We start from the raw sequence: 27,109 nt of genomic DNA, 5'->3' as shown, positions 1-27,109 counted from the left end.
GGAGATGAGGGCAGGAGAAGAGAGGGAGAGAGAGACAGCATGTTAATGAGTTGTGCCCAGTGTCAGCAAGCCCAGCAGAGAGAGAGGTGCCATCTGGAGAATCAAAGAATCTTACCATCTGGCCAGCTCACCCAACTCCCTACCCTGACTGAATAAGAATCGACCACATAATAGAGCACAATATCACTGCCTGGCCTCCAGGCTAAGATCAGGTAGTTCAGAACAGGAACTGAGTGGGCCAACGTTAATACACAGTTTGGTATTCCGATTTTGTAGCGCATTATATTTTGTTTGTGTGTTCGGACAGAATCGAGTGGTGTGGGCAGGTTTGATTCGGTTCAAAGCGTCAGCATTATTCAGACATAAATAATTGACACGAGTCGCTCTGTTTTTGTTTCCAAGTTGCCATTTTTAGTGTTGGGAGGTTTTGTTTGAGAGGCAATACTCCATGCTCTCCTTCAAGAGTGGAAATCTGTTTGGCAATAAATCAACTGAGACCATCTTCAAGCTTAAGAGTTCTTTGACACTCGACCAATCTACAGAGTGGGCCTTCACAGGGGTGATTTGAATTATGTATGGAGCGTAAGTACGTTTTTGGCAGGAAGAGCAAAAGGAGAAAGGACGAACATTCAAAACTAGTCAGCCATATTCAAAGATGCCATTTCCGTTTTGGATGAGATGCCATTGTTTACAGGAGGGCTTGGAGAGGTTCTGATGGAGAGGTGCCCTGATGTTCAGTCACTCTCTCTCTCTCTCTCTCTCTCTCTCTCTCTCTCTCTCTCTCTCTCTCTCTCTCTCTCTCTCTCTCTCTCTCTCTCTCTCGCAACACCCTCTCGCTACTTTTCTTTCCCTCTCTTACCCTCCTTTCTCTCTCTCTCTCTCTCTCTCTCTCTCTCTCTCTCTCTCTCTCTCTCTCTCTCTCTCTGTCTCTCTCTCTCTCACACACTCGCCCATCCTCTTAGTTGAGAGAAATCTCCTGACGCTGTAAAATGGGCAATGATGACATATGTGGATGCAGGCCTGTTCATATCTTTGTTCGGCCTTTAGGGAAATAAATATCTGAGAACATTCAGTGAAATGAAGCTCACTCAATAAATCACCGTGACACAATAAACACTTCTGGCACATGAGCAGCCCCCTACCCACCATCCCCCTGCGCCTCCAGCCCCTGCACACACACACACACACACCCACACACACACTCACACACACTCAGACACACATGCAGGCACACACACACACATACAAGCATACACACACACACACACACACACACACCCTTCCCTCCCTCCCTCACACACACACACACACCCTCCTCCCAGACACCACCTACCTCCTCTCTGCCTGACTCTTCTCATGCTACCAAATGGTGCCTCCCTACAGACCGGTAAATCAAATCCCAGCACAAATACAGTGGGAATTTATTTGGAATGGGCTTTTGTTCTCTTTAACGCCCGATTGTTAGACCAAGCAGGTCACAAGATAAATCTGGGAGGGTTGTTTTGGGCCGCAGTTCGGCTCCTGTTGCTGTGTAGCCGAGCATCAATCGTGGAGAGAACTCTAGTAAGTCCCTCAGATCAACTGTGGATAGCTGCCGTCACTTCACCAACAGGAGCACTGCGAGCAAAACAAATACCAAGAGCCTTAACATTTGTTATTCCGTTCGCTTTCATCTCTCCGTCCGCGAGGCCGAGCTACGGACACGTCCGACAGGTGATTGGGGCGAAATTGTACAGAGTCTCTTGTGACTCGTTAGTCGGACATTTTGACTTTACGTTAGCGGCTAGTGACAGTAAGCCTTGGCTCGGGGCTGGGCCGTTTCTACTGGGCTGTAGCGGGCCCTAAGGATGTCAACATCTCACAGGGTCCAACAGGACCAGAATGTGGAAAAAGAATGTGGAGTTCCCATGGGGTTATGACCCTCCAGTTCTCATATGTCTCAGAGCGACGCTGAAATGGACATAAAGGGGCTTGAGTTTTCCCGTTCCATAGAGAAACTTTTCTCCTCAACCGACTGTATTTGGGCACCTGTAATGGAAGCAAGTCGTGTAACCGAGTCAAATTAGTTTCTTAGTGTTTGCTATGGTAACACACATGGTAACGGCCCTTTAAACGGTTATATTTTTAAACCGTCGACTAGAATATCTTTTCCCTTTATCTGTGCCGGCAGTGGATATGATTGCTCACTGTTATAAATGGCGCATAGTTTGTGCTGGGAGAGAAAGGCATTGTTTACCTAAGGCCCCACGCGGTGAATCTGTCCAATGTAAGGTAATCTGTAGTAATAAGCTCCATTTGTTTTGTTTAGCTTTTAAGCTGAGGGAGGGAGAAAGAGAGATAGAGAGAGAGAAAGAGGAAGAGAGAGAGAGAGACAGAAAGAGGAAGGGAGAGAGAAGGGGGAGGTGGGCGGTGGGGGGTGGGAGCAAAAATCTCATTTCAAATCCTACCCACCCTCTTATCTCTATTTGTTCAGTTGCTTTTAATGCCACATACTGAAAGAATTTCAATGGCTGTTTTGCCATGAAGTCATTTGTTATCCTTCAGCAGGCTTTCGTCTCCCTATTGTGTGACAGCCCCAGAGTGCACCAATCCTCCAGATGGAGCGAGGTTACGGGCACACGCGCGCACACACACACACACACAAGTATGTACACACACATGCAGACAAGTACATGCACGCACGTCCACACACACACACCCACACATTTCTCTGACAGACAGGTTCACACACACTCGCATAAATACATTCTAAATGTTTTGACACACAGATATCCTTGTCTGTGGGTATATAGGGAAATGATCATGTCACAACTAGCACCGTGTTTTCTCCTCCAACTTCCGCTGCCGTCGGAAATGTAGCCAGTCAGAGCTGCAGTGTTTACAAACAGACAATGAAAGCCATTCACAACCATATTTAATTTCATCTGTGGCCCTGTTGTCAGTTGCAATAGAATTTGCCTACAGTAAGGTGCTACTTCAGCTGTCTTCTGGAACAGATACTACAGTAGTTCTGCCTTACATGTGTGACCTACAGGCAAATGTTGCACACTTTATGACTTAATGTTGTTCTGTATTTGAGATGTGTTTGTAAACTGTTAATATGCTTGTGTGTATTAGCATGTCAATGGAGTGCTTTCTCATGTATTTCCTCTTTTGCCTTTTCTTTCATATACGCGACTCCATGTGCTGTTCTTGGTGGTTGGCGGGTGCCCTCAAACTCAGGTTAGTACTCTCAAACTCCACGTAATCAAACATAACAGAACGTATAATCCGAAACGCCAGGCAGTCCTCCCCCACTCCACATAATTAAACACAACAGAACACATGAACTCAAATTCTTCATTGTCGTCAAATCTCCACATAATCAAACACCACACTTGCGACACACAGCGTATAAATCATCTCACGGGGTAGCGTTTGCTATCTCCACCTTAATCAAACACAACAAAACACATTCGGAAAGTCTGCTTGGTTCTCTCTTAACTCCTCATAATTAAACACAACAGAACGTATGGACTCCGAATCTCCATCTTTTCATAATCAAACACAACAGAACACAGATCATCTCAGGCAAGGCCAACTGCTGGTCAAATGGCGAGGTTGGGTCCCATTTGTTATCTTTCATTTCACCTAATCCATCCACCGCTTATAGCCCTGTGTCATCAAAATACGACACCCCATCGGTCGACTTTGTTCTATATCCCCTTCGGAGGGAAGTCTGCTTCTGAGAGAAGTCTCACACACATTGACAGTGCAGTGTGCCTGTTTAGAGTTTAAACTTTGGAGTTTAGTGCTTCTGCAGATCAAGGCTTGAGCATGCGATGGCCTACACACTTTGCAGCAACGCTAATGAAGCGATTAGCAAATAATTGTGACTAAAACAACAGCAGCATTTGATGGAAAACCCCAATGGACGCAGGTGGAAACGCCTTCCCATTCCAAGAACTGTAATAAAAGTAAAAGCAGGTTCCATAACATGCTGAACGTAATAACCCTAACAGCCATCCCTAAATGATTTGATTGACTCACGCTAGACCTCTCTGCTCCATTCTAAACCTAATGGAGTCTGCCTATAATTTAACCGGGACGTGATTGACAGCTCCTTTCTCTATCTCAACAGTAACCCTTGATAATGTACATTAGAGTGGGATTAAAGCAAGGTGCTAACGCATATTAAAAAATTAAGCCAAGCCAGTGGACTGGCAAAGCTTCCTCCCCATTCTTCTCTCTCGTCCTCCCTCTCTCTTTCTCTCTCTTTTCACTCTTTTTCTCTCGCTTCCCCCCCCCCCCCTCCACTTCCGTTCTCTTCACCTCCTTGGCCAGAATGACATTCAAATTCCAATGCAATTCAAGTAGTTGATAGGGACCTGTTAATACAGCCGCAACCATGCCCTTGTGGGAGACGTCTAATGACACCGAGCAGTGGGCCACAGCGCAAAGAGTGATAGCACATTATACTGCCTACGCAAGCTGCAGAGCCTTGACGAGGAGAAGCAAGGATACAAACATCAAATATAACAATGTAGCCTTCATAACTAGGTGCTTAATTTGTCAAAACGCCTCTCTTTGGCTGAGGGCATATTTTACTGCGCCGCAAGCCCTTGGCATATTTAAGAGGGCCACGCTAGTTTTTCCTGTTGCAGGATACCAGGCTTATTGTACTGCTTCTGGTGTTGTAAATAGCAGTAAATCTTCAACAGAACATTTATTTTGGTGTGACACCAAAGCCTCCCTGTTGGAATGATTGAATGCTACTTATTTGATTTCAGTTTCCCTCCATTTGGGGGATTTTGTGAAGAGTCGGGTTTGAAGACAATGAACTAACAGAAGATTGTTTTAACAGCTGTGTGTCTTTGATTACATGGTTCTTTGAAGTATCACTTTAAGTTAGCCTTTGAACTTGGATAGAGATCAGAACTGAATTGGGCTTCGTTTTGATGTAAGAGGAGGGGATTTTTTTTATTGTTGAAACGTTCATAAACGGATTCCAACCGTTTGGAGGACATGTTTAGTGTTGATTTTCAATTGAGGCAATAGAGAGCCGTGTGTTTGTATGTGTGTGTGTGTGAGTGTGTGTGTGTGTGTGTGTTGAGCTGGGAGGAGGATGAAGGGATAGAGGAAGGGAGGGAGGAGGGAGGTTTCATGTTCTCATGCACCTTATGACTGAAAAGAAAAACAGCAGTTGCTATCTCCTCGGTAGAAGTGCTGTGTTCTGAGAAGTGCAGTTGGTGTGTTATTCCAGAAGATTCTCAGCCTCTATAGCTCCTTGTTTGGCTCAGGGAAGCAATGTGCCATCCATATGGTTCATTAGCTCAATACGAGGAGACCACAATATCATTTTTTTCCCCTTGTTAAACTGTGGTAGCCCCCAAGGCCTGAAGACTTTCAAACATCCTGTAACAGTTACACTTAATCTGCTCGCTGCTTTTGACAGCATAAATAATGTACGTTTGAGTTACCTGTTGTTTTGGCCAAAATTCAAGTTCTATTATAGGATTAAGTAATTGTACACTAATCTAAGGATTAGTAAGGATTTTCGGTTTCTAGTCTTTGGTAATGGCTTTAATCTGGTCGACTTTTTTAGAAAGGCAGCAAGGTACAGACTCACTGCAGGAAAGCAGATTAGTTGAATTCCATGTTTTTAAGGAAGAACTACACTAGCTTAGTTGGATTACTGTTGAATCAGTCACTTGAAATGTGTATAATGACACACGGATTCCTTTCCTTCTCAACATGAACTTGTAGCTTCTTGAACGAAGCTGTTCTTTACAAAGGTACTAGGGTGAATTCGGAGAAACAGTACCACATTAACAATGAATGTCTTCAGTGAAAACTTAAATCCATCTGATTTCAAGTGAAACATAATCTGTTCCAAAATGTACGCATATCAGCGTCCTATTTTTAAAATAACTGTCCCATAACAGTAGATTTTTCCTAATTAGTCTCGCCAGTGCTGTTTTAAAAGGTTCATACTGTATGAACATAACCTTGTACGTGTCACAAACTGGTCACACAGCTTGCAGGCTTCCACAACGGAGCAGTTCCAACCGTGGCATGTTCTCTGTGGGACGTCTAAATGAATCGTGCTCCAGATCCACCATTGTTGTCCAATCTCCCTGAACACTAGTAACAACACAGAAACAAAAAAAAAAGTTATGGAACTTGGCCTATATCTGTCAAAGTCACTGAGAGACCAGGCATAATACTTGATTTATATTTGGCTCTGGAGATGTGCAATTTCTGTTGTAAATGTTCATTGAATCAAGGACAAAGAAATGGATGGCCCCTACATACTACATGACCCACATAGGGGATATATGGAAGTCCTGATCCACTTTAACAACACAAAGATGCAAATACGGACACATTCTTTAGTCCTTTATGCCACGTTTGAATCATATATGTGGGCTTTGTCTCTCCTTCCTTCCTGCCCTCTGTGCCTTGTTCTTTGATATAAATAGGTAGACTTTCATGGGGGCAGGCACGAGGAAGTTAAAGGAATAAAAAGGAAAGAGGAAATTTCGATATTTTTACATGATGTCCTACATTTTGTCAGCTAAAATCAGGATATTGCCTGAGCGAGAAGAAGCCGTGTTCTTGAGTTGTCAAAAGGCAGTAAGTAATGATTAAAATAGCAGTGTGAAATGTAGGGAGATTAAAGTGATGCTAATGATAAGTGAGAGAAGAAAAGGGCAAGCTATATTTTAATTCCTGGGAGAATGGTTAATGACTTCTATTGCCTGAGATTAAACTAAACCTGTCTCATCAGCTTTTTCTGCTCGGTGAGGAGAAAAAAAAAGCCCCCTGCACTTTAATTTATTAAACTCTTTTAAGGAAGCACATTGATCTACATAGGTTAAACTTTCAAAATTTGGGCTAAAAAAGTCGCCCTATAAAGCTGTCATCTAGGGGCAATGGCAGTCGAGTTGCTTAAGGCACACTATAAAGAATTCATTATCTGCGAACTGCCACATTTAATCAGAAAATATCAATTATTTAAAAGGAAAGGTTTGCTCCTGTTTAGGGCATGAGGCTTCGCTGACAGAAAGGATTATCATGACAAGCTCACTAGAGTTGGATGGTGTCATCAAAGAACTGTGTGAACTTCAGCTCATTTCCAACATTCCCTTCTAATACCTTTGGTTGTGTAAAATGGGAATTCACCCACAAGCATAGGTCCCCGTAATCACATCAGTGCTGCAATATACCCAACAAGTAAAGTATTTATCTCTTGTTTTCAGCTTGCTCGATAGACTAAGGCTCGCGCCGTGAAATTTTAAGCATGACATTAACACAGAAGCCTCCGTGACCCCTGTAATGAAATGTATGGCTGTGTTGACATGGCATTACGGCGATTCAACACCGTTCATTAATCTTTGTTTCCCTGGAAGCCCCTTCTGGCATGTCCTTTGCCTAGGTACGGAGCAATGCCAGAAATTGTGAGGCTCAACACATATTTTCTGATGGCAATTAGCATGCATTCCAATCCACTGAGCCCCCCTCGCATAGCAGCCCAATCCTTACAGCCGCGTGAGTCTTTATCAGCACAGGGCTTGATAGAAGTCATTGAACATTCTGCTGACAGCAGATTATTGTTGTTTTGATACAGATGTCAGGCTTGAGTTGGTGGTGTTTTCCACTGGAGCTGTGGGCCCACTGCTATGCTCGGTCGGAAGGGGAGAGGGCGAAGAGAACGACAACTATTTGGGTTCTCTCTATCTCTGTCTCGCTGCCTCTCTCTTTCTTTTTTTCTCCCCCTCTTTCCGTCTATCTTCCTCCTTCTCTTTCACACGTCCTCACTCACTCTCTCTCTCTCTCTCTCTCTCTCTCTATCCCTCTCTCACTCTCTCCATCTCTCCCCTTTCTCCCTATCTATGTCTCTCAGCTCAGACCTGGAAATAGGTCTGATATTTAAAGAACTAGTAGGAGTAGATGTCATCCCAGAGATGACAACTCGTAGGACTCGTCCGACACTAAAACCTGTGTACTGTGTTCCAAACAGAAAAAGAACAAATCTTTGCTCGTTCGCCCTAGACCTGCTTATAACATCCGTTCACTCAAATAGCACCGGAATGTCCACTGGTATTTACCATCACAGGACTGAAATGGGGAAACAGACAGGTAAAAGGAGATTCCGACGTCGGCTGACTTTTCTGTTGAAGAGCACTTCCCTGCTCGTTGATCTGGCTTCATGTCCAGGTGTAGTAGAGTGGACCAGACTGATCAATACCCACATTGGCCTCTGCTGCTGGCCAGCAGAATATGATCCAGGAGCTTCACGTGAGCGCTCACGCCTGTGTCACACACCATCGTCTTTCCCCTTTCAATCAATGCTACTTTTTCCTCGGCCTCGACACTTTGTGGAGGTGTGCACTGTTACAGGATGCACGAGGCCAGTGGAGATTCTGCATCCGCTGCCTTATGTGTGCTGAGGATTCAATGACTGAAGCGTTGCGACTGATCACAGCCACTTAAGAGCACGTTCCATTGTTATTACATTGGCACTTTAAATGTGAATATGCAACCGCTGAACTCTGGGGATACCCTAAGGGTCTGATGGTGGCAGTTGGACTTGAGTGAACAGGGATCCTTTATGTTTTACATGAGCTGAGTTTGAAACCACCTCTAGCTAGCTGACTAATTAGTCAACCCTAAGGATTTGGTTTGTTCATGGTACTTATGCCAGGGCTGTATCACTTACAATATGTGTGTGTTACTCAGAGAGTACAGCAAGCAATGGATTCCACAACAAGTCGTTTTCCGCTAATTTTGAATTTAAATTCAGCTTACACCATACATACAGTATGCCTAGGTTTTACATCTGCCTCAAGTGGGAAATGTCTCATTTTTGTTGACATATTTTGGATGAAATACCCCCCCACTCACCGCACGAAGTAATATCTCTGTTTCTGGGGACATATTACAATAATGCATTAAGAAATCACATTAATAATGCACAATATTTTGTCACATATTTATAGCTATCCCCTAGACAGCACCATGTCACAGTTGTTGTTAGATCCCCATTGGTTTTCAATTAAAATCTCGCTGAGGCAATAAAAATAGCCAATTAAATTGGAGCAGGCTCTTCAGAGGTAGAAATGGTCTGATTAGATTAACCTTGAACATGAGTTATGGTTAAAAATAAGCGTGTATATATATATACTATATATATATATTTAAATATAAATATACATATAAATATATATTTTATTGTTTACGGTAGACCATATAAAGAGGTAAACTATGATGGAGGTGTTGCACTGTATTTCTGTCCTTTATTGCTCACTTGGTAAAACTTTACACAAATGGCAACATTTGGGCAAAAAGGACAACAGCATTTAAATGTGTTTATACAGAGCCACTTTTTACTGTCATGTGAGGGTCCTCAAGGTTTGATCAATGTTTATTTCCAAAGTTGCTCAATTTATAACACACACGCACAACCACACACACACACACACACACAGCAGGAGCGGGTAAACAGCAGCTTTTCTTACCATGCCTCTCTGTCACCACTCCTTTTTAACGGCACGGTGACACTGCTCCTCTCGGCGCCTCTGGCTGCCTGCAGCAATCCCACCCTACCTGGTAACTAGGAGTCAAGCATCCACATGCTAAAAATACGCCTGACGCTAATGTCACACTCCCCAGCCATTTCCAGCACCAGGCTCCCAAAGCTCTGCCCCGTGTGAAGGGAGGGAGGGAGGGAGGGAGGGAGGGAGGGAGGGAGGGAGGGAGGGAGGGGGAGGGAGGGGAGGGAGCGGGAGCGGTGAGCAGACATCTTTGTAATTCTTTTAATAACGTGTGTAAACGGGCGAGGGGGCCTATGGTCCTGCGTCAGGGCCCGGGCTGGACGACCCCGGCAGCTGATCCCACCAAGGGGGCTGCTGGGAAACGCCTGAATCATTGAGTGGGGGGGGGGGGGGGGGGGGGGGGGGGGGGGGGGGGGGGGGGGGGGGGCGCCAAGTGGATTTGTTTCACTCTTCATTAAGAATGTGTTGAGGTGTCTTCACTGGACTGTTTGCAAATCTATTACGTGGTCTTCAGCTTCTCACTTGATTTCTTTCCTTTCTCTCCCCCCCCATCTCTCTGTGTCCTCTCCCTCCCTCTCCTCCCCTCCCCCCACCCCTCTTTCCTGGTTGTCGTGGGCAGTGGCAGTGTTGCAACCCCCCCCCCCCCCCCCCCCCCCCCCCCCAGTCTATACCCCCTCCTTTGCGCCCTTGGCAAAATGAAAGGTCAAAGACGGTGCAGTGATTAATGAGCGGTAGACTCTGGGATCTCTCTGTCACTGCCCCCCCCCTCCCCCTTCTCCCCCTCCTCCCCCGCCCTCTTTTCCTCCCCCCTCCTTTCTCTTATTATTTAATCTGCTCATTTATTCCCCCAGACCAGCTTGGCTGAAGTGCTCATGAGGAGAAAAAAACAGGCATTAGCGTGCTAGCTTTCTTCACCGGGGTACGTCGTCGGGGCAAGTGCGCCGTAGCTGTGTGTGACGTTGCTGGGATGGGGTTAAGCGAGTAGACGAGGGAGAGAAGAAGAGGCGGGGCGGGAGAACGGAAAGCTCCTGAAAGTATAGCCTCCCTCCTCGTTCGCCGCCCACGCAAACTCTGTTGTTAGACGTTTGGCGCTAAGTCGAAACGAGTTCACTTGTTCATCTTAGTGCACGAAACCTCCAGTCCAGCGGCCCTGAGTTTGTATGGAATCCCTCCTCCAAGCCAGTGCTTTGTCCTTCTGGATGACACTCCACGGACTGTTTATTTGAAAAAGTAATGAAATATTTACCCTCCATTGCGGTGCAGATTAGCAGTTAGTAATTGACTGCAACAGAGAGAAGTCTGTCTCTCGGGTGTGTGTTTGAGTGTGTATATGCGCGGCGCGCGCGCGTGTGTGTGTGTTTTAGTCAGCAGGGAGGAGAGTGAGGGGGGCCCCTTGTGTTTGAATGCAGATCCTCGACACACAATGGCGCTGTTAGCGAGGGCTGAGTTTCTGCCTGTCACTTTCCCTCCACATGTTGCTTTTGCTTTCAGAGATAAGTGGGCCTAATGCTGAACAAATAGTGGAAATCAGAAGCCACTGAGAATCATTCTCTTCTCCTTTTCCCATGGCTCCCAAATAGACGAGCGATCTCACAGACAGAGCGAGGGGAAAGAGGGGGGTGAACAGAGTAGAGAGAGGGAGGGATACAAAAAAAAGGGAGAAAAAAAAAAAAACACTTGACGGGCAAAACAATTTTGTCACCACAAGCAGATCCAATTGAAAAGTCTCCTGGACTGGGAGGGAGCTGGAGTTGTCAGATCAGGCCAGGGCAATGAAAAGATCCAAGCAGGCTAAATTGGCATCAGGTGTGGGCTTCTCTGGCTGGTGATAGGCCCCCGCATTGTGCTGGCGAGACATTCGGCCATTTCCAAAATATAATGGGAGAAATGAATGCAAATGAGCGAGTGGACTGAAATGTATTTAAATGCAGATTGAATGGGGGGGGGGGGGGGGGGGGGGGGCTTTTCTCTGCGTAGTGCCTGATAACAAGTTGCTTTAGGAGAAGGGCTGCATTGTGCTGGATCACCCCCCCCCACCACCACCACCACCACCAGCACCTCTCCCATCCCCCACACCAGCAGTCGTCCTTTTCTTCTTTTTTCCTTCTTGTGTGTCATAAGGGTCCATTGTTCGCTGGGTAAACTCTCTCAAAACTATTTACATTGCTCATTTATTTGGATTTGAGATGTCTCTGCTTTCGCGCACATGCACACACACACACACACACACACATACACATACACATGCCTTTGGCCATCCAGTGATAGACTAATTGCGAAAAGAGATGGGCTGAGACTGGAGAGAGAGAGAGATAAAGAGAGAGAGATAAAGAAGGAGAGATAAAGAGAGAGAGAGAGAGAGAGAGAGAGAGCGAGAGAGCGAGAGAGAGAGAGAGGGAGAGTTGATCGACAAAGAGACTGTAGAGAGGTGGGGCGGAGGGGGTTCAATCATTAACGATAATGTTGCTGTTGTCCTGGCCTCATTAGAAACCACGTTAACAGCAACAGCAAGCAGGCAGCACCATGTGTTCCACCAACAGCCTGGCCCAGGCTGGGCTCAGCACAGGGATCATCCCTGGCCGCATCCTTGCCCTGGGGCCATCCATCTCCTCCAGCCTCTCCTCCACAGGCTCCTACACAGTTTGCAGGCGTATCCCAGGGCCACGGTCATCGGGGAAGGCCGTCATTTCTGTGGGAATGTGGGAATTAGGACATGGGAGCGGGAAAAAAGAATGCTGTTGATGTGTTAATTGAATTTCACAAGTATCCTTCACGGATGATTTGGACTTGTGTGTTGATGTGAATAGTACTGTGAGGAGACTCCGAGCCCGCCTGACTGACTGGTTTTGTCCGTTGAGGATTACTTGAATCCTTTCTTAGAGAAGTGATCAAAGAATGAAACCTACCTTTCACATTTCATTTTGGTATGTCGCATCAAGCCTGTATTTGTAAACTATTGTTTATGTGGGAATTGAAGAAAGCAGTGTTATAGCTGTGTGATTTTCGAAATATTTTTCAGTTTCTTGGCTTTATAGGAGAGGCTGCAGTGAGAAGGGGTTGGTTTTGCTATCTTTAAATGCATTGTTTGTCCTTTTAAATGTCATTTACGTGCAATTAATTCAGATGTAAAAGTAGTTCAGATGTTCAGATGAAAGTAGACACTTTGACTTCTGCCTGTCCCCACATTCACAATATGGCCAGACAACCTCCATTTCATGAGTTGATAATGAGCAGAAATATTTCTTTTTGGAGGTTCCTGTCGCGCGGTAAAGAGGATTCACAGACATTCATAACAAAGCAGACACTGTATATATATATATGACCGTTTTTTAAATTTGCCTCTGTAGGTGTCAGTATGTTTGTGAGGACAGAATGACTGGTGTAAAAATTGGACTATTTACGTATTTAAGTGTGTTGTATAAAATAAGAAACAAATACGTTCCAGCATGTTGTGTGGACAGGTGGTTGTTAGAAAGGATTTCCTCTAACTGAAGTGTAAGTGTTTTCTTCCTGGTATGTTGGGAGTGTGGACTAATGGACACCGAGATCTCCTAGTGTCCAGAAGTTTCTGTTGCAGTGATTAATAGGAGAGGTAATGTAGTGGGGAAATGAATAAACACTCCCCAGCTCCTGGCTTTGTGCTTCAGCGACTTGATGACAAGGGCAGAGCAAGGTGAGAATTAAACAGGCTCGCAGAAGAAGAGAAAGGAAAAGAGAGAGAGAGAGAGAGCGAGACAGAGAGAGGGAGAAGGAAAAAAGGGAGGCCAGAATTGGGCGGAGGAGTGAAGCATGACAGACCTGGCCAGTGTGTGGGAGCAGGAGAGGGAGGAGGGCGGCGGGGAGGAGAGGAGAGAGAAGGACGCCCTGACAGAAGTGGACGCCGAAGTTTCCTCCCGAAGAAGAATAATTAAAAGCGCTCAAGGGAGGGCAGTTTTAATTTCACATGTAAGGGGCTAAAGATTTAATTTAAAGGCGCGGCGAGCAGAGAGGAGGTTAATAAGCTGAACAAAGCGCGGAATGTGAGAACATACAGTGCGAGGAAACGCGTTGGACTTTCACCTGACACGTTTTTAATTATGGAACCTCTGATATTTCTCTGCAGAAGAGAAGAGGACCAAAAAAAAAAAAAAAAAAAAAAAAACGAGTAGATTACCTGATTAAGCATCATGGTAACCAATTATCCATTCGTGGAGGGAACCTATAGTAATGCAAGACTATAGCGTCCCCCTTTAAACAGAAGTACCAGTGCGGTACATGCAGTCAAGCCTCTAACTCCCAAAGTAAAAGCACACTTTAGGGTCAAAAGCAGGCCTTGGACCTCTCCTACTGGCAGCGCACCACTGCAGCGTTGAGTTAACGCCTCCTTCAGAACAAGTGAACTGGTGTGTGATTCTCAAACCGGAGCTCTTTAACGCTTCAAATCCCTCTCCATTAGAGGTATCTGAAGCTGATGGCTCCCAATTAGAATAATAGGAACAGCTTGTTCCCAGGGTGCCTTGCATGGCGCCTGCAGTTTCTGTGGATGTTTCCCGTGCTGAAATGATCAAAAGGAGTTTTTGAACAGGGCCCAGAGTCCCCATTGTGGGTTAGTTTGTTCGGTTATGTGAAGTCCTATAGTTTTAATTGAGGATGATTGTAGCTTTCTTTTGGTTCTGTCCTGGTGGGGCTGTGGACAATGGGGATATGTCATAGTGCCTTAAGGGATCTGCACGGCGCAGCGTTTGCAGTTGCGGATCCTGTAACCGCTCGGCGGACGTTGAAATACTGGCGCGGTGTTTGTTCACCCGCCGCTTCCAGTCTTTCGTCCTCCCACTCTCTCTGTTCTGACTTCTCCATCCCCTCTCTGTTTTCTCTCTGTCTTCTATCTCCACGAGTTCTTCTCTAACCCCCCCCCCCCCCCCCCCCCCCCCCTCCCACCCCCCCTACAGAATCATTCCAGAACATGGGAATGACCGCAGCGCTGCTGTCTCAAAAATGCCCACACACCTTCACCACACATGCGAACACACAGCGTTTGACACTTTGGTGTTATTTGTTTATCAGTCTCTAATGGAGCGCTGACAGTTTCCCCTGCACACAGGGGACTGTGTGTTCCATTAATAGCCGGTAACGAGGCTCTCACAGGGGCCCGGCCCTATTGCTGTTGACAGGAGAGGGGCCCTCCACCCTGGACCCCTGGAGAAAAGAGGCTGCAGTCTCTCAATCCCTCCCTTCTAACTCTGTCTTTGTTTGTCATTCTCGTTTTTCTGATTTTTGATCTAATCTTTTTTTTCTCTCCCAGTCTTTGTAACTTCCCTCCAAGTACAGCTGTTAATGTATGGGTCCCAACTAGGGTTGGGTATAATTTGGGTTTTTACGATACAGGTGCCAAATCAATACTTTAAAAACGGTTTCGGTGACTAAACGGTGCCAGAGGCGATGCTGATGCATAATGATGGTGGATTACGTTTTTTTTTTTTTTTTTTTTAAAAGACGATTATCTGCTATGTTCTTCGGCTTTCCATGTTCCGACTTGTATTCACATGGATTTTCTCAGTCGGTAATTTAATTTTCAGATTGTTCTGAGACCACGAGTGTCAAAATAATCTGTATCCGCAGTATCATTTAACCACCGATCATGTGCGGTGATGATGCTTCTTACGTCCGTTTTGGAGCACCGATATGCATCACCGGAAAATTAGACGCACCTGTTTTGTATTGACTTGTTAGGATGGCTATATAAGCTGTCTCTGACCTCGTTGTGAAGTCTTATTCATTGTTTCTTTATTGATGGCCGTGCGGCCTTTGACCTTAGTTCTGTATCAAGTTTATTTCTCAGTAAAGTTTCTCGTGCACTTCCATCCCAAAACGCCGACTCCTTGCCTGTTTTGTCACAACCAGAGGGCAAATATTTCAATTGACAGCTCAGGCATATAAGTGGCACCGAAATGAGGCACCGAAATCTGTGTTCTGATTCGATCCAGTACATACCGGTCATATACTGTAGGTACCAGCACCATATCAGCACCGAGTTTCGGTACTCAACCCTAGTCTCAACAAGTACTGCTGTTACTGTATGTGATTCAACAAGTACTGTATGTGAGTGAACAAGAACTCAGATCCTGTATGATCTTGAAGATCTGACAGAAGACACACAGCACATTACATCGGGTAGAGAGTGTGTAAGAGAGTGTGTGTAGAAAGTGTGTAGACAGTATACATAATGTATACTGAAGGCGTACAGAGTGTGTATACACAGTGTGTGTGTGGTGTGAGAGAAAATGGTGTGCCCTGAAAGTGTATAGACTGTGCAAAGTGAACGGTGTGTTGAGACTGTGTGTTCAGTATAGTGTGTACAGTGTGTGTAGAGAGGGTATGGTGTGTTGACAGTGTGTTCAGTGTGTGTGTGTGTTGGCTGTGTGTTGGCAGTGTGTGTGGTGTGTTTGGCAGTGTGTGTGGTGTGTTGACAGTGTGTAGAGAGGGTATGGTGTGTTGGCAGTGTGTTCAGTGTGTGTGGCGTGTTGGCAGTGTGTTCAGTGTGTGTGGCGTGTTGGCAGTGTGTTGGTAGTGTGTGTGGTGTGTTAGCAGTGTGTGTGGTGTGTTTGGCAGTGTGTGTGGTGTGTTGACAGTGTGTAGAGAGGGTATGGTGTGTTGGCAGTGTGTTCAGTGTGTGTGGCGTGTTGGCAGTGTGTTCAGTGTGTGTGGCGTGTTGGCAGTGTGTTGGTAGTGTGTGTGGTGTGTTAGCAGTGTGTGTGGTGTGTTTGGCAGTGTCTGTGGTGTGCCTCCTCATATCTCCGGCAGCTCCGGTCCACAGTACCTCTGTCTCGTTAATGTTTTATCCATGGCCCTGTGCTGCTCCCCGACCACCACTGTTAAAGTCACCAGCGAGACCCGCAATTTCTGCATTTTAACCAGTTGACAGAACCTTTGGTGTGACACATAAATAACTTCCTGTAACCCCCCTTCCCCTGCCCCCCATCCCCTCCCTTCCTGATAGGATAGCCGGTTTCCCATGTAGAACACGCTGATTCTGGGGTGCGTCACAGTCCAGGGGTAATTTTAAGCAGATGCGCCGTGCGTTTTGCTACTGGCGCTCTGATTCGTTTCCAGCGCGTTTGCGAGTGTGTAAACCAACCGCCGACACGGATGAAATATAGCCCAGGTTCATGCCGAGTGCAAAGAGAGAAGACATTTTCCCAACAGCTGTAATACACTGTGTAGACTAATATCAGCTCCTTTTCTCTGATATTGCAGTGAGATATCGATCTGGTGAAATTGTCCCATATTGGAGCTGTCTGTTGTGATATTCATCATGCTGTCACCTCTTGCCGGCACCTAGCCCTTATTAGAAACACAGGCTTGAAGGGGTTGAAGGATTTTAGTCTCCGAGATGTAGCAAACAATTCATCATCAGGGGGAGAAAGAGGGGAGAAGGAGGGAGAGAGGGACGTAGGGGGAGGGAGGGAGAGACGGGGATGGATCGGGGGAGAGAGGGGGAGAGAAAGAGGGTGGGGAGGGAGGGAGTTAGATGGGGAGGGATGAGGAAAGAGAGGACAGAGAGAGGAAGGGAGAGATGGATAGAGGCAGAGAGAGAGAGAGAGAGAGAGAGAGAGAGAGAGAGAGAGAGAGAGAGAGAGAGAGAAAACTCTCAGGTGATCCCCGCCGTGTAAGATTTATGTCTACTCAGGCCGTACATTAGGAATTATATCATCAAGTGAGAGGGACCCCAAGCAGGCTGGCCGCTATCTGCTGAGCTGGCCTATTGCCTCTCCTGTCTTCTTTTTTTTTTTTTTATCTCAACTCGCTTCTTATGAAGCATTTAAGTGGAATCTGGAGCTTTGAGGAATAGAGTGGTGCTTTAGCCAGACTAGAGAGAGAGACTCACGTCTACGCCAAAGCGCAGATAAGCCACCGTCTGAGGTAATTGTGATTTTGGAGAGGACGACAAGTTCCACGCCAGGTGACAGTCGGTCTTTGTGAACCAGTTCTAAACTGGTATATGCCACCCCCCCCCCACACACACACACACACTTGCACACACATTCCCCATCCACACCCACTTCTTTTACACTTCCTGTTAATGCCAGATATATTTCTGGAAGAATCACAGGGATGAATACAAAGGAAACAAAACGGGATTCCTCCACATCTGACCACGGAGAGCCGCTTTGATTCCTCTCTAACTGACTGCAAATTCTCATCTGAGATCTAGCTGAACCGTCCTCGCTCTCCCTGGGAAAGTGTGTGTGTCTGTTTGTGTGTGTGTGTACGTGTGTGTATGCTATGCTCTGTTAGCGCTGAAGTTATTGTTGTAAACATGCGTTTAAAGCACAGCTGGCCAAATTGACGAGGTTCTGAGCTGGAGTGAACTTGAGCAGGCGAGAGTGGGGCACGGTAAACAGTGCGGATCGTGTCTAAATATGCAAACAGGCTCTCATAACAGGCTTTCCTCTGGGGATCAGACACTGTTCCTCCTTATGGGGGAAACTGTGAAAAACAGACCAGGCTTCTAACCTCTCCCACTGTGTACAGAGAGAGAGAAAGAGAGAATGAAAGAGAGATATTTAGTTAGAGAGTGAGAGAGAGGAAAAAGGCCAATGAGAGGGGGTAAACATTTCTGATTATATAAACATCTCTCTTCCTCTCAAGATAATTTTTGGATTCCTCGGAATATTTATGTTTCATTAATTATATATAAAAAAGAAAAAACCCAGTTAAAAACAGGGAATCAACGGAAGAGTATTTTTGTTTAATGTTTCACACAGGATTGCGGACCACCAGTGCAATTAATGTTAATCATTACTTGCATCCTGTTTAGTTTAAACATGACGTGTTTGTCTGTGAGTGGTTTCTGTTTCTCTCTCTTTCTCTCTTTCTCTCTTTTTCTCTTTCTCCCTCTCTCTCTCTCTCACTGTCTCTCTCTCTCTCTCCTCGTCAAACTCAAATTCTCTAGAAACGAGTTATTGGCTTGAAAAGTATTGTGAAGTGTTTTGCCGAAGCAAAAGTTTGAAATCTCTGTCGTTCTCTCATTCTTTCTTTCTCTCCCTCTCTCTGTCTCACTATAGAGTCAGTATTTATGAGGAGATAGAACACTAAGTATCATATATGTAATGGATATTAACGGCTTATCAGGTATTGATTTTGCAGTCATCTCCTAAACAATGTTATTAATCGAAGCCATTGTTCTGGCTCAGTTTGTTTGTTGTAACCCCACTGGTCGAATTTTGAACTAATTAAAAAGACTTAACTACTGACTCTATCTGAAGTCACTCTCAACGACAATTTCGTGAAACAATGGCGGAGGATTAAAACGGAAAAAAAGCTTCTTGATTTCTGTTATCCTGAGGTTTTTGCTACGGGGGAACCAATTAACTACCCTTCAGGATGACTTTCACTTCTTACCATGGGTCTGTTCCGCTGCCAGGAATCGGGATTAACTCTCAATTAATCCCTCCAGCAGAACAACTCTGCCTTTGTCTGAAGGGGGGGGGGGCACATGAGCACACAACACGGAGGTTACCCCCACACTGCCTGTCTGCTTTTTTGGGGAGGGGGGGGGGGGGGGGTGGGGGGTTAAGGAACACAACTCTTCTCATTTTCTCTCTCTTTCTCTCTCTCTCTCTCTCTCTCTCTCTCTCTCTCTCTCTCTCTCTCTCTCTCTCTCTCTCTCTCACCGTCTCGCCCTATCTCTCTCTGTCTCTCTCTCTCTCTCTCTCTCAATAGAGATTGATAAGAAGATTGATAGACACATAGTCAAATCTCCCAGGCCTCCTCAAGCTGAAAATAAGGACCATTAGAAAGGGGAATGCTTGACAATGATTCAAGTTTGTTTTTTTTCCTTTTTCTTTTTCGGAGCTTTATTAGCCATGCATATTAACGAGTCAATTAATTTCCATTGGTCCTGGCGAGTGCTCTGTTTGTTTTTGTCTGACCTTTTTATCTGGGGCTGCATTCACGCTTCGCTACCTTTAAGCACTTACTCCATACTGGGTTTCCCAGAGCCTGCCATCCAAAAGGGGAGTTTTTATGCTTCCAGCAGTCAGCTACCCCTCCTCCTCTCGTTCTCTCTCTCTCTCTCTCTCTCTCTCTCTCTCTCTCTCTCTCTCTCTCTCTCTCTCTCGCGTTCGCACACACACCGTCCGTCCTTTCAGCGCGTTCCCCTCTGTCAGAATGCCTTTGTGGACGTCCACGTTTCTAGACGGGAGAGATAAGAGGTGCCGTTACAGCGCGCTGAGCCCTGCTCTGACAACCTTCACTATAAAACCGCTACATTAGTGTCTCCAAAACCTCACTTTTCGAATTCACGACGGTCCCAGGGAAACAGACGTGATAAACAAAGAGCCTGAAGTGGTCTCCCCTCCACACTGCAGCCCATCCTGCATTGAAAGTTAGTGGAGAGGACAGGAGAAATAATTGAAAAGTGCAGCTGGACTGTGTACAATCTTGTAAGGGATGCCTAGAAAATGAGATTAATCAAGGCAGAGACATTGTGGGGAAAGTTAGCAGTGAACGGCTTGACAGTTCTGCTCTTTCTCTCATTTCAGATGTTGGCAGGCTAGCAGGTTGCTCCCGGGGAAAATGCGCTCCTTTCATACTTGAGTAATTGATGAATTGTATGCAATATGCAAATGAGAATCCATAAATCTTATGAATGACAGCTTAATTTATGTGAGCCTTAATGAATGCAGGATTAGATTTTAATTAAATATCCTCAAAGGCACCCTGACTAGCTGAAGTTTTTTAAAGCCTTGTTTTTTGAAGACTTGTTTCATATGCATCGCAGTTCGCGAAAAAAAGAGAGATCAGTCAACGCGGTTAGATGAAATTTCCTCAGAGTTTTGAAGATAAGACCTGTTCTGTTTTGTTAACCAAAGGGACTTGCAATTAATAAATAATGGGAGAAAAATCATATCTAAAAATCTCATTTAGGCTTTCCTGGAACTGCTCATTCTCATACATTTGATTAACTGCATTTATTTTTGGCACTATCTGATTTGTAACATTTGGTACAGTATCTTTTTAATTAAGGGAATCGTCCATTAGGCATGCAAAAGTCAACCAATTAGGCTTCGCTCATCAATTCCCATGATGTTGGAAGCCTGCTTACTCATTATCAGAAGCTGTCTAAATGATGCTAAACAATCTTGGGCTCTACAATTATAGGATGTAGCTACAATTATGAAATCCGCTTTTAGCATTAATGATGCATTGCAACAATCTGCGATTTATCGTGTTTCACATCTTTCTTTCTTTCTTTTTTTTTGATTTCTCTTTTCACAGTTGAGAGGTTTCAAACCGCTCAATCAGATAAGCAAAGTTCTCCGTGGTTCACACAACTGCACTCACGCGCACACACACACACGCGCGCACGCACACACACACACACACACACTATATACGTGCAGCTCTCTCTCACACTTCTGTCTCTGTCTCACATATCTGTGGGCCACACATACGGCCACAAAGAAGTCTTAGCAGGTACTGATAGACCCACCAACCCTGGTCCTAATCAGGCATGACCACAGACAAGACAAAGCCACAGAGAAGACAGGCAATTGGGCAGATTCTCTCTCTCTCTCTCTTCCTCTTGCTCTCTCCATCCCTCCCTCTCGCTCTGTGTCTCTCTATCCCAACCCCTCCTCTCCCTCCGTGGGCAGGGCTGGGAAGGATCTAAGGACAGGCAGCTCTTTAGGAAGGGTTTAGTGGGATTGATGCTAACTCTCCCTCGCCTTTGATTTTTCTCCGCGTTTCATCTGTGATATATTGTTCCCTAACAAAAGTTCACAGTTTACCAGCGGATGCAGCTGTTCCTGCTGCTAATAGATAAAAGAGTGTTTTTAATATAGAATGTGCTCCGCACACATTCGTGCGGGCACGAGCACATACGCACACACGCAATCATCGAGCTACCTGGATCAGATAAGACAGATGTAGCTACCTGTGTGACAGGTGTGAGAGGAAGCTGATGAGGATAGGCCAACAAAGGGTGGCCAACAAAGGGTGGCTGGATGGATGGATGATTGAATACCATGTATCACTATTTGATTGAATGTGTTTTTGAAATCGTGACTTAAACATGAAAGAAAAGTGCCCTGTGTAAAAAAAAAATGTAAGGAAGAGGTTAGTGTTTCGCTGAGACAGATGCGTATCGTAATTTTATGTATAATTAACTCTAATTTTTATCAAGGCCTCTTTTTATCTTCCAACAACATCATCATATCTTCAGATAATATACAAAGGCTGTTATTTAGACCAGAATCACACCTTTCAATACTTTTCAACACAATCTCTTAGTAGAACACATTCATTTTTAAACGACTTGATTAAAGCCAGAAAAACGTGAAAAAATTGTCATATGGCCTATACGTTTGTTTCTTCTGTAGGCATTGTATATAGTTGGTATTATTGCTAGCGTCTGGTAGACGGCAGACTAAAGTGTGTAGAACAGTGTAAAGTGCTGCTTTGTTCCATCAATAGCTGCTTGTTTTTCTGGCTGGTCACCACCTTTGCAAACCAATCAATGGGGCGTGCTCCGCTATCGCAACCAGAGAAATGAAAAATAAACCCCTGATAATCCCAGAGTTAAAAGGTGACTCAGGGCGATAAAAGCTATTTTGTTAATTTATTTACTCTCTGCTCTGGAGAGATAAAGAAAAGGAACAATTAGGGAATTCTAGGTGAGAGATTTTAAAAGGGCAATGACATTGGGTTAATATTTTATAAGGTCTGATTGGCAGTGGCCTGGAGAGAGCTTTTGTTTACACAAGCCGCCAGACGAATGATTCACTCGCTTGTTTTGGCTGACCGGGCGGAAATGGAATAAATATCTTCGTCCTTACCTTTTAGAAACGTCAAACAAAGACGGAGATAAAAGGTTAATGGCTCACCACGAGCCTGAGTGAAATAATGTTGTGATCTTTAAACAGGAAAACTTTCAGCGGGCCGATAACCCACGCGTAGAGGACGAGAGGAAAAGAATCGGAGCGCGCGAGATGAAGTTGTCTGCGCAAACCTGTCAGGGACAGTGAGATTGCTCGGCCCGGACACTGTTTGTGTCGAGAATTGGTTTATGCCAGATTCTAATCGCTCTGTTAACGTCACTCGTCGTAATAGGATCCCTTTTATTGCTTTTGTCGACAGAAAGGCCTGATAATGTGTGTCAGTATTTTGCCATAACATCTGAAGCCACACTGCTATCTGATGTAATGGTACAGTATAATACCTCCTGTTATTCCATATCACCTTGCGCTGGTTTCCTGTAAAAGGGGGCGAGAACACAAATTTAATTACTTTGCTTTTATTGCATTGTTACATTGAAACAGGACCGGCTCTGAGTGTATTGTTGGGCCCAGTGTAATCTGATTTCCAGCGTGGTGTAGTGTGTTGGATAGTATCAGGTTGCAGTGTGCTCACCATCGGGTCAGCACACAGAACCAGCCAGCAGAGGAAGTCTGGTTCAGGGAAAGTTCAACTCTATTTTATTTTCACCATGGTAGAAGAAAAAAAAGGAATTCCTAGATGTGTAACATATTGGCACTCCACCCACCACCTCCAACCCCCCCCCCCCCCCCCCCCCCATCCGAGAGCTGGTCTTATTTTGTTTCCTAAATTGAAGCCAGAGATATCACCGAGGCCTGTATTATCTACAGGGAAGGACAAAGGGTGTGGGGGTAGAATGTTTAACCTCCAATAGCAGCGCTCCAATAGCAGGATATGAGCACACACAGACAGGGGCAGTAGGAGCCCGCCGCATGTTTAATCATGCCCCATCTTTGGAACTGAACAGCAAACGAGGGGAGGGGAGAGGGAGAAGTGGAGCCAAGGCAACCAAAAGAGAAGCCCAGTATTCCTAACCCAGACCCCAAAATCCCGAATCATAAATTCCGGTTTTGCCGTCTCGTCCTGTTCTGATGGCCTAGTTCGGGGGGCAGTTTCTGTGCCAGGGCTATTTAGAGGAGAAGCATCTGCTGAGTGATAAATAGCCCTGGCTCTTTTGTTTGGGGCCAGGTTGACTTCCTCCTCTCTGGGCCCAGAGCTGTGCCCTGGTTGGGCCTAGCCATGTCGACTGAGCAGCGGACAGTACGCGCCGGCTACTGTACAAGTTGGGTGCGGACAGTCCAAATCGGACTCACCCCCCGCCCTCCCGCCCCGGATCTCAATGCTAAAATAGGACAACTAAGTCAAAGTTTTGTCCGTGACATCTGACTCCAGATGTAAATCGGCATGCCGTTATCTGTGTCCACGACTCCAAAACCAACAAGGAACAATTTTGGGGGTTTGTTTGTTTAGTTCTTGATTGGGCCAGCGACCTCGGTAACATCTGGATCTTCTTCAGCTGGTCAGTTACTTCATCATAGAGGCAGTGTGTACTGTTTATCTTTCATCTTGCCGGTGAATAAATCAAAAACGGGCATGTTGAATGGCAGCACTGGTCGTTTTTTTGTGTGCAAGTTTACAGTGCGTCTACCATAGACAGTGTCCATACAGTGTTATGTAGTCCAGCCCATTCAGCTGCAATGATCTCGTCTATACAGCCCGACAGTTAGTCCAACTGACTCTCTTAATATTGGCACTAGCAAATGTGCCTGAGTTCCCTCACTCACTGATCCTCAGGGCGATCGAAAGTCGATGTGACATTTTCGTCCATTTGAGTTTTTCTGCTTTTAGTAATGTTGGGGGACGGGAGAAAAAAAGAGAATTTTTACCCATCACATGCCCTCTATTGAGGTCTTTCATAAATAATTCAAGCAGAGTACAAGTGAAAGTGATGACAGCAAAACTGTCTGCGATCTCTGCCTCTCATAAGATCAAAGAGGTGCTTCTATAGAAATAGGAATTACATTTTCAGTCGTCCCTGGGTTGAGCGGGTACTCATTTGTTCTCTCTCTCTCTCTCTCTTGCCTCTCTGTCTCTCTCTGTCCCCCTCTCTCTCTCTCTCTCTCTCTCTCTCTCTCTCTCTCTCTCTCTCTCTCTCTCTCTCTGTCTCTCTGTCCTTCTCTCTCTGTCTCTCTTGAGTTCATAATGGCACGGCCTACAAAGCAGCACATTGAGCAGGATACCTCTGCATCCAGCCCTGCTGTACTGTAGACTGAGGGAAAGTGTTGGCCAGATCATACTGTAGACGCTCGCTCGCTCTCTCTCTCTCTCTCTCTCTCTCTCTCTCTCTCTCTCTCTCTCTCTCTTTTTCTCTCTCACACACACACACACACCTTTACCTCACCTTCGCCTTCACCAGATGGCATAATAAAATCCAGTCGAAAGAATCTGTATTTTAAAGATGTTAGGTTCTGTATGTTCCATTTGCACTCTGAAGACGAAGACACGATTGACATAACATTGTTCTGGGCTGCCTAGTCACCCATGAGCTGCTCTGTCTGGAGCATCTCAGCTCGTGTCGCTCCATGGTCCTCCATCTTCATCGGACACACCTGGACTCCTGCCTGATGAGGAACACACGTGCTAACACGTCGCAGCTCTTCATCACGATCCAGAGTTTTTGTAATACAGGCCCTCAGGCTTTTCCCTAGATCCATAACTGAGCCAGCTCAAATAGATATTGATCGTAATACAAACGGGTGGTAGAGTCAGATGTGAATGAGTAAGACGTGTCAGAGCTCCTGGGGGGGGGGGGGCTCACACTCTTAGCTCCCCCATCCTTGTCCCTGTTACCACACCCCCCCCCCTCCCCCCTCCCTTGCGATCTGGCACTCTCATTCATCACAGCTAGATCCCTCGCCCTCGTTTACAGTAATAAAAGTCCCCCCATCAGAAAACGTCCAACAAGTCTGAATCACCCTTGTCACACCACCTTCCAGCTAAGACACGCATTAAATCAGGCAAGCAGAACATTTCCTAAGGCAGCCATTGCCTTTTAATTTCCTGAAGAACCTTAAAATATCATTCATTACCAGAACTACGCTTATTTGGTTTTTTCTTTAAGTCTCATAAATCAATAGTGGCCTGACTGCAATAATTATAACAAGTTAACATGTAATTTCGGGCCGAGGGCCGCGTGCACTAGATTTTAGCATATGCAAACGAGGCAATTCAAATAGTGCCGGGATATTAATACAGAGGAGCAGGTAACGAGCTACGGGGCATGAATTATGCATCTAAAAAGTGGTTGATCTTCAATAAAGGAAATGAATTCACCGTGTAATCTAATTAGTTATGGAAGTCTATTATGTTGAGCTGCAGAAAGCAACTGTCCTTGAAAAGGAATTTATTTACTTACAGCCAATGTTAGCTCTTTCGTCGATGGAACTGCATTCTGGAAAGGTCTAAAGTGTTCACCCCTCCCCTCACTCCCCCCCCCCCTCACCTCCTCCCCCACTCTCTGTGTTTTTTCCCACCCACCTACCCTCTATTCATCCGTCTCTCCCTCTGTCCATTCCTCCTCTCCAGCTCCAGACCGGGAAGGCCCCCTAAGAGGACCCAGAGCGTGACCTCACCAGAGAACCCACACATCATGCCCCACTCTGTCCCTGGACTCATGTCCCCGGGGATGATACCCCCCACAGGTACGGTAGTCTCTCTCTGTCTCTCTCTCTCTGTCTGTCTATGTCTCTCTCTCTGTCTATGTCTCTCTCTCTGTCTATGTCTCTCTCTCTCTCTCTCTCTCTCTGTCTGTCTCTCTTTCTTTCTGTTTATCCCTTTCTCTCTCTCTGTCTCTCTCTGTCTCTCTCCCTCCTCTCTCTCCTCTCTTGTCATTACCTCCCTGTCTTGTCTCTGTCTCTCCCTTTATCTAGCTATCTATCTAGCTATCTATCTCTCTGTCTCTTTCTTGCACACACACACACACAATTTCTCCCTCTTTCACACTCACCCTCCTCCTCCCTTCCCCAGTGGTATCCAGCGTCCCGTGGTTTGTCCTCTAAATGGCAACCAGACCAAACTGACACATGCACCCAACCACCACGCCAGACACCAGACGCTGGCGTCCTCCACTCCTTCACCGAAAAAAGAAAAAAAATGAAACACATCCTGCTATTCTCCTCCGGAGATGCACGCAGGGAGAATAAATTAGAGTGGAATTATTTTCTCAGATTATTTTGGTCGATTTTTGCCTTGAGAGCATTCTAATTAGTGCGATTAAATCCACTCCACTGGTGTATGTACATAGGCACTGGTGATGCTAAAGCAAGCTTATCACCACAAGAATCAACAACAAGCGTTTGTTGCCCTAATGCAGCCCAGGGGCAAGTCTTATTGCAGCTAATGCTTTTGTTCTATTTGTGGCTTATTTCATTGTGACTGCTTTGATGTCGCTGGCTGCAAATGCTCTCATTTGCATATTATGCTCTCTGCCTGTCTTGAATGATATCGTACCGTTGTTAGGTCCTCTTAAGTCTTCGTTTTAACTACCGCATATGTTATGTTTAACCAACCAGAAACTACCATCCAGTTGAAACAGAAGAAAGGAAATACAGTACTTTTCATTGCCACCGTTTTCTACAATCTACAGGTTTGCTTGAAATCTTGGCCACGCTCCAGCGCATGTATTACAAACACATTTTCCTATCTCTCAAAAAACAGCAAGAGTGTGTTTCTGAGAGCAAGAGAGAGAAGGAGAGAGAGAGAGAGAGAACGCAAGA

At 45.5% G+C, this 27,109-nt stretch overlaps 1 protein-coding gene across 11 annotated transcripts in view; it reads left to right on the top strand.

Moving 5' to 3' along the window:
* dachd (dachshund d) overlaps positions 1-27,109 on the top strand; it is a 97,561-nt gene that overhangs the window by 24,539 nt on the left and 45,913 nt on the right. For all 11 annotated transcript variants that reach the window (XM_047046252.1, XM_047046254.1, XM_047046251.1 and 8 more), the window contains exon 2: positions 25,920-26,035. In XM_047046252.1, coding sequence (XP_046902208.1) covers positions 25,920-26,035 — 116 coding nt within the window. The remainder of the gene's footprint in view (positions 1-25,919; positions 26,036-27,109) is intronic.

The sequence above is a fragment of the Hypomesus transpacificus genome, chromosome 23, assembly GCF_021917145.1.
Source record: "Hypomesus transpacificus isolate Combined female chromosome 23, fHypTra1, whole genome shotgun sequence".
Classification (NCBI taxonomy): domain Eukaryota; kingdom Metazoa; phylum Chordata; class Actinopteri; order Osmeriformes; family Osmeridae; genus Hypomesus; species Hypomesus transpacificus.
The sequence above is the reverse complement of the archived record's forward strand: the minus strand, read 5'-3'. Positions and strand labels throughout refer to the sequence as shown.